This window comes from Bolinopsis microptera, chromosome 1 (assembly GCF_026151205.1).
Source record: "Bolinopsis microptera isolate Bmic1 chromosome 1, MBARI_Bmic_1.0, whole genome shotgun sequence".
Classification (NCBI taxonomy): domain Eukaryota; kingdom Metazoa; phylum Ctenophora; class Tentaculata; order Lobata; family Bolinopsidae; genus Bolinopsis; species Bolinopsis microptera.
This window is the reverse complement of record NC_087072.1, coordinates 6,167,813-6,179,488: the sequence shown is the minus strand read 5'-3', so window position 1 is coordinate 6,179,488 and position 11,676 is coordinate 6,167,813. Positions and strand designations below refer to the sequence as shown.

The 11,676-nt window shown below is 40.3% G+C and overlaps 1 protein-coding gene across 1 annotated transcript; it reads left to right on the top strand.

Annotated features, from left to right (window-relative positions):
- The first annotated feature begins 7,579 nt into the window (after nt 1-7,579).
- LOC134825926 (integrin alpha-V-like) lies at nt 7,580-11,448 on the top strand. Its single transcript, XM_063838126.1, has one exon. It carries the CDS (start codon nt 7,809-7,811, stop codon nt 11,061-11,063), a length of 3,255 nt encoding a protein of 1,084 aa, XP_063694196.1. The 5' UTR covers nt 7,580-7,808; the 3' UTR covers nt 11,064-11,448.
- The last annotated feature ends 228 nt before the right edge of the window (nt 11,449-11,676 follow it).

Genomic DNA, 11,676 nt, shown 5'->3' with positions numbered 1-11,676 from the left:
TCCCTTACGGTAAACAGAAACCCCCTGATGAGAGAAAGTACAATGTCCAGTACTGGTACAGTCAATGCTTGTACAGGTGAGATGATAAAAACTAGGATTCAAATATTGACTTAAGTTAGCTATAGTTGCAGTTCACCGGGCAGACCTTGAAAGTAAGTGGAGCATTTAATTTAGATATTGATTTGACCGGTGTTTGTTTATTTCAACCTAGCCAAAGGTTCTTAGAATATGTCTGGAATCCTTTGTAAATGTCATCTTTTATTTGGGACGATCGGTCCAGAATAAACGCCACGTGATATAAAACTTTTGCGAGGCGCGGATTCATTTTGGTAATATGTCAGCGTTTACGAAACGCGCGTGTCCGCGCGCACGCACATCGATTTGCCAGTCAAATTGTATTTACCCGTCAGACACATGGAACTTGTGTCTGAAGGCTGCCCCTAACCATTGCACTTCTGCTCACAGGACACAGGATAGCTGGAGTGAGGAGGGTTGTACAAGTAGTGAGGACAGCAGTCCTACAGAGGCCGTTTGTCGGTGCTCTCATCTGACTCTATTCGCCTCCCGACACTTCGTCACTCCCAACAAACTTGATATCGCGACTATTCTGACCACTAAAAGGTACGGCATTATGAACAGTAGTGAAAATAAAAATTCAATTCTCTCGGACTATCTCAGTGGTTAATCACTTTAGCTAGCCCTCATTCAATCGTGGAATTTTAAGATAGTTAAAAACGGCCTGGATTAATCTTTTTTAAACTCCAGGTTAGATGACGGACACGTGATTCTGACCCTTTCTTGTACTCTCCTCTTCATCTACCTGGTTACTCTGACAATACTGGTCAAGTTGGACATTGTCCGGGGTTCAAGCTCCAGTGTTATCTATCTTGAGGATAACTATGTCAGGTAAATGTTACATTCCGATCAAGCTTTACGATAATGTCTTCTTTTTTATTATCAGCTGTTTGCCGGGCGCTGAATTTTACTACTTTAAAGTAATTTACATTATCAGGGACAAACAAGGTTACCTGATCCGTGTAGTAACGGGTTCCCAACCGAACGCGGGCACAACAGCTAAAGTAAACATCAAACTGTACGGAAAACAGAGGGACAGTCCTGCTAGACTACTCTCAGCGCAACGTCCCCTCTTCGCTTCTAAATCCACGGAATCGTTTGTCCTGAAGTACCCGACCAGTCTTGGTAAACTTCACCACATTCACATCTGGCACGATAACTCGGGGAGGGATCCCAGCTGGTTTTTGGAGAATGTCACTGTGACCGATCTTAACACAAATAGAACCAGGTTTGTTGAGTTCTTATAATATCGTTATTAGTGCTCTATACTTAGAAAATATATAGTATTATTAGGTCAAGTTTCTCAAATAGGCTTATAAATTTTCTCATATAATCGATGCTTTTTTCCTCAGATATTTCCCATGCCATGAATGGCTAGCAGTCGAAGAGGGCAATGGAGATATTGAAAAGATGATTCCTTGCTCTAAATCACCGTATAAGACAAGGTACTTACTACCTTTAAATATCCCTAATAAGGGCAATAAGGAAGATTTTTTTGATTGTTGAGAAAAGCTGCTAAAGTAACGATGGTCTAACAAATGAAATAGTTAAATTTTGAATGATTCTTTTTTCTCACAGATTGGTTTTTTATAATTAATCTGGGTTATCTACTTTAGTTAACAATTTCAATTAATTTGCAGATGGGACGCCTTTATAAGCAACGCCTCATTTTCCGAACATCACTTGTGGGCCAGTATCTTCAAGGATCACACTTACGCTAACTTTAGCAAACCTCAGCGACTGACCGTGTGCTTTACTCTCATCTTCATTGCTATGGCCATAAACGTAGCGTTTTGGAAACCCGCTTTAGACACGGTACAGTTTTATAACTATTTTAAATTCATTCTCTGAGGCATAGTACACCGTTGAAATTTTCTTTGATAAAGGTTTGCTTATTATATTGACTTATCACTTATCATTTCAGACGTTCCACTTCACAATATTCAACATTGGGATGGACGTCGGTAACACAAGGTATCATGACGGGAGCTATCCTGCTCCCCTTTATACTGGGCGTGGTCATCTTGTTCAGAAGAAGTCAGACCAGGATACCCTTACTGGTTTACCCCGACTCTACTAAAGTCCTGTCTCAATCCTCCATCACGGACGCCGAGCTTGCTGGAGGTAAAGTTTATTTCACAACTCACATTAACTCACATTAACTCTCGCTCATTATTCAGAACAATAGATTAAAAATTGTACAAGTTGGTGGAGTGCGGCCTTATTTAGGTCTCTCACCTCCCCCAGTCCCTCTCAATTAACATAACCAGTAAAACACCCCCCAGATTACAACAGAAGAGCAGGTCTAACTCCAGTATTAGAGGAACTATCCACCCCACGTAACGGCCGCATTCTGGAGAACCCTGCCTCCCAGATCTGGTGTGACGGTGGAGTATCCCTCCCTTGGTGGTGTGCCTTACTAGGGTGGCTCCTTTGCTTAGTTGCCATCACCTGCTCTGTTGTCATATCCACTTTCTATGGCATGAAGTTTGGGAACAATAAGTCGTTACAGTGGCTGGCTTCGTTTGTCGTGTCCATGCTTGAGTCTGTCTTCATTTCTCAGCCTCTTATCGTGAGTTAGCTTCTAATCACACTCATAACGGTTCTTAATTATAATTGCAATTTGAATGGGTTTTTACGTTTAAAATAAGGTAACAAATTTCAAACATGAATAAAACATATTTTATGATTTAATAAATTCTAGGTTCTTGGTTGTGGCATCTATGCTTCATTTTCGTTTGGTAAGAAGAAGAAAAGCAGGCCCCTGTCTAAAGCAGATACGATGACTCTTAACTTCATGCTGCCCCGTAACTTCACCACTAAGGCCTATGAAGGACTCGCCAGATTGAAGGCCTTCAGGTAAGCCCACAGTCCTATTGTCAGGCAGCAAATAATATGATATAATTGTCACATTATTTAAATTTTGAATTACACTACTTTTTATTACCTTGGTCACATCACTGTAAAAAAACAGTGGCTGCGATGACTCTATAGGTGAGCTTCATGGTAATATTTCTCCGTATTAAGGTTCCATTCGACGAAGCCGCCAGCGCACAAAGCGACTACAATGGCGGCGCGTGAAGAATGCATGCGGAGGAAAGAGTTATCGGAGTTGGTTAACTCGATGCTTCTGCACGTGTATCTGTTGATTGTAGTGCTGCTCTCTGCTAACAGCTCTCTACCTGACCGTGGTCATTGGAGTGTACAGGGAGTCGACATCGCTTTCACTGGCAGGTTCGTGCTCCATGGAGATGGTATATTTAAATATTTTGGATATTTGAATTTGTAAACGTTGAGAAGAGCTGAGATATCTCAGGTAACATTGGTCTTTCTCGGGATTTATTTTGTTGTAAAAGTCGCATAATTGAGATATGTACATATCTTGAAAACTTTGTTTACGAATTGTGTGATGTATATGCAACGTAATTCTTAGTAATATGGCAACAGCACTGTAATAATGAAAATCAAGGTAACTACATGGGAATATTATGTCACGAAGAATATTTCCCTTAGTTTGTTTAAAACTAAAATATTCTCGTCAAGAGTATCACTTTTCCAATTTCCACTGACATATTTTGTAGTCGTATTATCCTCGAAATTATCCGTATTTGTCTGCCATAGTGTTTGTTTCTCTTGTGAGATCGATATATATATGGGTAAACTAGACCTGCATAAGCCAGGGGAACGGCCCATAGCAGGGTAACCAGGATGGCCCGGTATCCTAAAACCTGAGATCGATATTTACTTGTTTATGGGCAGTTTTTTTTGTTATTTTTATATTTCATATTTCTTTTAATCTTATCAACCTATTGAAATGGAACTATTCTAATATTTGTTAAGGTGCGGATGATAAGTGAAAATAGTTTATCCCTGATGATATACCTGAATAAAATACTTGTTAAAAGATTTTAAACATTCCTTGTAGTTGTACGCTTACGGAAACGATCATATTATTATGATTCTTTTGTCTCAACTCTATCCCTACCTAAATCTGGAAAATAAATACCGTATTTATACGAAACATTTTTTATTCATCAGTAGAAATATTACATGTCTTCTTCTCTTTTTAGTAATTTAATTACCATCCACTAGGGGACATATTTGTGTGAGACATGCCTCTGATTGTGATGGTGATACGAAAATTTGGAATTGGCAAATTTTGTACCAGATAAATATTTCCCAAATAGATATTCACGCTTAAATGGCTTGAATTTCTCTCCTTTGAGGAATTTTGTATTATTGAAGCGAGTAGTAGAATTACGTTATTTACTTATATTTCAACACAATAAGTAGGTCTCTGGATTCTGAAACATTATCTTGATCACATACCTAAACTATCTAATATCTATACTAATTATAGAAATCGATTCCTAGTGATTACACAGATTCTGATAACTGATACTATATCTTGTGTTCTAATTACACGTTAATGTACTAATTATACTAATTATGGGGGGGGGCCAACCATATTAAAGTATATTAAAGTATATCCCCGGGTCAAAATCGGAAAAAATCCTACATTTTAATATACTTTAATATACCTACAATTAGAAGATTTATATTCTTCGTTAAGATTTACATGATGAACTATATTTTTCACTCAGATTCGCAAGATAAGCCTGTTTTAGGACTAGTACATGAATTTCCATCCAGATTGGTCAAAAATTGGCTGAGCTATGAGCTTTAAAAAATATGCCCATATTTGGGCATACGCTTTTGCCCAAATTCGCTTTTGCCCAAATTCGATAAAATTTCAATATTTTTTAATGAGACTAACTCTATGTGAAAGATATAACTCAGTGTTTGTTGAATATAGTGGATACTAAGTAAAAAGACTTCCATGAACAAAATTGGGAAAATTGCACATAATATCTCTGTTCGGAATACTAGCCAAAATGACTTCATTAAAATTGAAATAACTCCATCAGTTTTCAATATTTTTTCAAGAACTTTTTGGAATCGATTAAGAATTGCATTTCAAGCTTATTTTGGGTAACAATTTTCGATGTAGGCCTCCAAGGATAAGGATATATTAAAGTATATTGTAGGTATATTAAAGTATATTAAAGTATATCCCCGGGTCGAAATCGGGAAAAATCCTACATTTTAATATACTTTAATATGGTTGGCCCCCCCCCCCCCCCCCCAATTATACTCTAATCATGTCCCCCGTTCATCTGAAGGCCCCCCCCCCCCCCCCCCCCCCCTTCAGCGCGGTCTAATAGCACTTTGTAGATGTACACAGAGTTCACACTAAACACCTGGTTCAACTAGAGCTCATATAGACATCTTAGTTACATTCTTCTTTAATATTCGCTGTACTGTTTACATTCCTGCTTACATTCCTGCCCGTGTGTGTAAATACATCACGTCATTTGGAGATGCTTTTGCCTCTATTTTTTCCGGTGTGACCCCTTACATCACTGAATACCTGTTATTAGCTTTACATTATCCCTACAGTCCAACTGTAGACCCCATACATCTGATACGATTATATAGTAGCTCATTCGCCGGCCGGCGCCCGATCCATTCCACTCTCTCTCATTATCGATCTAGTTGGGTGCTGAACGTGTGTATTGAGTGTACCGGTACCCATTTAATAAGTTTCTGTTGTAGTGAGGCTGATACCAGTAGCTGCTATTGAATGTAGGTACCCGTTACGATTCTGTTACAACTGCATTGTTATTCTGTTATTAATATTACTATATATTGTTATTGGATGTTGTGATGTGGGGCCAGCTGTAACCTTTTGTTGAGGACCACCGCGGGGCAGTACTCAGACCCTTTCTTACTCTCGTAACACTGGCCCGCCCTAATTAATCGTTACACTCTGACTCTGTCAGACTCTTAACATTGGCCCTAATTTGTCGTTACACTCTCATGATCACACACTCCGATCGTGATGTAACTGTTTCAATGTTCTCTGTTCACTTTGCTGTTGAGTAATGTGTTCGGTGTCGGGACTTTCAAGCTCCAAATGTGAACTTAATTTCTCGTTTCACCTGGTAATTAGATGGAGATTAGTGCATTCTTCTCTCCCAAATTACCCCAGGCAGAGAGAGAGAGTTTGTGTGTTGTTCATCTTGTTGTACTAATCTGTCACTTTTCAACAGGTTTACCTGTCCTTGTAGAGGGAAATTTATCTAATTATTCAACCGTACCGACATTTGTGACCCTGAATCGTGTGGTTCCTTTACTATCTAAATCATGATTCATTCTTTATACTGCACACATAGCGCCACAGAAGGAGCAACAATAGCAAGCATTATCTTTGTAAGGACGTTAAAGCGACTCTTTGACGCCGTAAAGGTACTCTACACTGGCATTAGCTTCCTCTGATTTGATCGTGTATCTCTGTTCCGTGTGTAGTGTCTTCTTCTCTGCGTAGTTTGATCTTTGATTTGTGTACTAATAAGTGAAGTCATAAGTGCTGCACTGCAATTGTGGTCGTGATGAATTATTAACTGTACAATTTAGTTTAACGTTCCCACTCTGAACTGATGATAATCACAGCGCCGTAACATTATTGCTGTATAACGCTCAAATATATTCTTACCGTTATGTGATAATTATAAAGCTCGATCAGACGAAAAATGGAAACAGTAAAAGTAGTTACTGCCGAGGATAAATACGTCAAAAAATCTAACACTAATAATCGCAATAATCTACCCTGTGTTCAGTTCCAAAACTCGTATTTAATTTCATCGTCTCCCACATGCCAGTAACTTAATATATTTCACCGTAACTCAATATATATTTCGATCCTTTTCACGGGACGCCACAAATGCTCCCTTTAACTTAAATGCGGTCTCTAACTCCCGGTCATTTGTTCCTCTATTTCTAATTATCCTTACATCTCTTTATTGTGTCATTAGTGTACAGTACATTTACAGTGAAGCATCTTCCTAAGTTGGGCTGGATTTTAATGGATGTTGTACGAAATATTTTGATCTTCCGGCATTACATCTCATGATGTTTCACCCCGCCTGCCCGCCAATACTTAGCGTTAAAAGTGACTTAAGATGAGCTCTTCTCCGTTACCCTTATTCTATCCCCAACCCTTACCATTACGGTTACAATCACCCAAACCCAACCCTGACTCAAACACCTTGTTTAAAATGGCAGATGTAAAATATCCAGAGCCCCATTAATAAAATAATCTCACTCTAGAGCTTTTTCCTGGTTTAGGCAGGTGTCTATCTCCGGGCCGAACTTTACAAAACTTTATAACGGGTCAGATCGGCGTCCTACAAGTGATATATGATACGACAATATTTCTGTGTGCCCGCAGTTTTTCGAATCGTTTGCGCTTTTAATTAGAATTGAAATCAGTTTTGTTTCGTCTTTAGCAGAGTTTTTATGAGCCAATAATTTAACTATTTGCTCAGGGCCCGTAGTGCGTTGAATTTTGATGAGCTTGCTTAGTACTTTAGTAATTAACTTTTGCATTCCGTTTTATATATTGCTTTTTTACTCAAACTTTTATTACGCGAAGTAATGATTTCAGTAATTCGACGCAGGTCACCTCTTTTGTCATACTAAGAAAATGATAATTAAAACCTTTCGCTCCAGTTCTTATCTGAAAACATTACGTTCAGGAGAATGTTCAGCACTTTGATTACGAAATGTTGATTTGGATGGAAATGTGATCAGCCAACTACTCCGAGTAAAACACCTAACGTCAGAGTAGTTAAATAGTTATAAACCATTTGGTCAGCGATACATCACCAGTGATGAGACTCGCCGTTTTGGCTGCAATAATCAGTGTGGTGCACTGTTTTAACCTGGACACTAAATCACCGTACATCATCAAGAGTGATGCTGCGGAGGGCTACTTCGGTTACTCGGTGGCACTCCACAAGAACAGTGAAGGTAACTTCCTATTAATCGGAGCCCCGACCTCGTCCACACCCCAGCCAGGTGTTGACCAGGGTGGCACCATCTTCAAGTGCAAAGTGCCTACTGATTTAGGGGACCTCACTGAGCCGGTGGTTTGCAGTGAACAGCTGACTGTACTGGACGATCAGGGAAACAAGTGGGTTGGTAGTGATGACGTTCACGGTAACTTCGAATTCAGCTACAACAAGACGGATATTTACAACATCCAGAGTGACCAGAAGTCACACCAGTGGTTGGGTGTTACCCTCCAATCCAGTATAGACTCCGACTACTTAATAGGATGCGCTCATAAATACGAGACCAGGTACCTGGGGATAGCCTCCTTTTTTGACGACCCTCCCCGACAGTTGACTGGTAAATGTATCCTGCTCGGCAAAGATTTGGACTTCCAGGAGTCGGTATATCAACCATGCAAAGGAGTTGAGTCAGGACTATCCAAGGTAGGAAACTGTCAAGCGGGAACCTCAGCCCACTGGTTGGATGACAAGCTGGTGTTAGGTGCTCCGGGCTGCTACGAGGGTTCAGGGGGACTCTATATCTACGACACTGCAGATTTAGTTATAGACCCTGATACCACTGACCCGTATAAAGATCCCGAATACGAGGACTCCCAACCCTACATAGGTTACAGTACCACAATCTGCGATATGAACGGAGATGGAATCATGGACGTTATATCTGGCGGTCCCAGGGGTAAACTTTACCGAGGTCAGGTAGTCATATACCAGACGGAGCAGGGCATCTCGCAAGTTCTGACAGAGCAAATGCCATTCGACCTGATCGGAGAACAGATGGGCAGTTATTACGGAGGGAGTGTTCTCTGTCAGGATATGAACGGAGACGGTATTGATGACTTGGTGGTCGGAGCTCCGTGGTACTCCTTGTATCCAGGTCAAGGACAAAGCAGGCCGGACACTGGCCGGGTTTACTTCTATCCTGGTGCTCAGAAGTTCGATATATTCGACGAGTTTGAGTTCCTGCCGATCGACTATGATTTGAGTTTACTCCAACACATATCCGGTACTGACGAGTCAGAAACTTTTGGGTACGCTCTGAGCTCGGCTGGGGATGTGAACAACGACGGTGCATACGACATGTTGGTTGGAAGTCCTAACTACAATGATGGTGAGGGTAAAGTTTCTCTTTTTTTGGGAGGATACGATGGGATCGTGACAACACCCTCCCAAATCTTCACACCAACTAAACTCGGCATTTTAGACAGCCTCCGAGGATTTGGCTGGAGTATTGCTGGAGGGAAGGACATGGATGATAATGGCATCTCTGACGTGCTCATAGGATCATACAAATCTCAACATGCCGTGCTATTGAGAGGTATTCCCATTATTGATGTTCTGATCACTATTACTATATACGGGGATGACGCTACAACCGAACTGGACCCACTTGGAGAGCCAACGCTGGACGTGCCAAATGGAAAAAAGGTTCAAGGTATAAACCTGCAGGCATGCTTCGAGTATATAGGCGCTCCGGCAGACAGTGCTGCGGTTGCGACCGTTAATTTTGAAATTAAGCTAGACAGTGCCAGCGAAACATTCTCCCAAGCTAGACTGTACACCAACTACACCAACCCTACTCAAGTGTACCAGGGAAGGGTGGATGTTGATTTGGACAACAGTTTTAAGATTTGCACTGCCGCTATCCCGGCTTACTATCGGGGTGAACTGGGTTACTCCTCACGACCTGTGGTGTTCAGTATGGAAGCTGGGCTGGAAGAGAGGGAGAGGTTTGCTGATCGTGCTGTCCTCAACGAGCAGCTGATAAGTGATGCTACTTTTGTTCTTGGCATCGCCTCAGATTGTCCACGTGACACAGGAATATGTACAACTGATGTAGCTATTGAGATTGGGGACGTTCAATATGACAAAATGGACAAGTACCCTCTAACTATTGGCCTGATTGAAGAGTTTAGACTGCCTGTAAAAGTAGTCAACAAAGGACCAAACACTGCCTACGGATCAATACTAAATGTTGAAAACATTCCCGGTATACTCCCATTTCTGCCATCAATTGATTGTAACTCTACCTACGTCGAGGGGTTAGCGGATGATACACTCTACAGCATCCAATGTATGCTTCCAACCAAACTGATGAATGAGGAGATTCTAACCGTACCCCTAGACTTCAACATGACTAAGCTGATAAGTCCACAAGATTTCGAGTTCTCGTTTGTGGTGACAGTTTTAGAACCGAGTGTAAAGGCGGCTGGCACCAGTGGTTTCTCTACATTCGCTCTTAACATTGTAAACCTGGCTGATCTCCGACTGAATGGTGGATCCTCACCAGTCGATGTGGATTATAACAACAACTACGGAGCAACTAACAAGTTGTTGGGATATGATGGTCCGGTGATCCGACACAAATACGACTTATCCCTGAGGGACGAATCCATTAATTTGTTCGTGAAAAATATAACTTTGTCAATCTACTGGCCGGAGAAATTCACAGGGGAAGGTGCATGGCTGTTTCCTCTCGAAGCTGTGAGTTTCCCCAACATGAACGAGACAGATGCCCAAGTTAAATGTGACCACGATGACATGATTGTGACCAACTGGGGACTCTTCAAAGAGACTTTCAGTGAGTCAGACGTAATTTATTCTAACTTCAGTTGCAAGGAGAATAAGGATCTCTGCCGAAAGATAACGTGTAATTTAGAGTTTCTCGAAAGAGGTCGCACTTCTTTCAAGATTGTCTTGACAACCAGGCTTCAGGAATACTTTTTGCACGATTTTGGTAAACTCAATGTCACATCGTATGTAGAATTGAAGTCGGTCGAAGAGACAATGACCATGTCCGAAATACACACCGCCGCCAGTGCAACAACTTTTCTCTCTCCGAGCACGAGCAGACGGCAGAACTTCTTGTGGGTGATCATCTTTGCAGCTATCGCAGCTCTCCTCATCATCCTCCTCCTCATCTTCTGTCTGTGGAAGTTTAACTTCTTCAAACGAGCAAATCTGCAGCCAGAACCGGGTCCTCCCATGGTGGTCGGATATTTGACTGATGCTTATGACGATCCAGATGATCATTACTATAACCAGGACAAAGTTTTGCTTCCTGGTGGAATGTGAAGAAACGATTCTTTGTGGATTTTTTGCGATGTTTCTAATTTTTTATTGAATTCTTTTAAATTAGCTGTTAGTTTTAAGTATCTGACATTGACATTAAATCTATTCATTCAATATAAGTTGGATACAACCATCCACATAATTAAGTTTGTACATAGTAATATCATTTTTGACAATCTAGATTATAAAATGTCTGATAGTTTAAATGATATTTTTCATTCACATTACTCGATATGAGGAATTTACATCTTAAGGTATCTTACTAACGATATCTTTGCTAACGTGATTATTGAATTAACTTTTGAATTTTTACTTGAATTAGTAAAACTTCGTTTTTGGCAGATACTATTTTCATTATTAACATAAATAATCTTATATGATCAATAGATCTTGTTGTTTACATTTTTGTCAAAGCATGCATATAAATACAGTTCTCTAACACTAAGAATTGTGATAGAAAGTTCAGATCTTGTGTAAAATTTAAAAATAACTCAAAAATAACAAAAGGTACTTTCTTCGTAAAATGTATCACAATTTCATTCGTATGTAGACAAGATAGAAACAACTTTTATTTTAGATAGTCACATGTCATATCAATACGTTGCATGACTAACCC

Bases quoted from the DNA above. Each gene is read 5' to 3' on its own strand.
- LOC134825926 (XM_063838126.1), top strand. From the start codon at position 7,809: ATGAGACTCGCCGTTTTGGCTGCAATAATCAGTGTGGTGCACTGTTTT.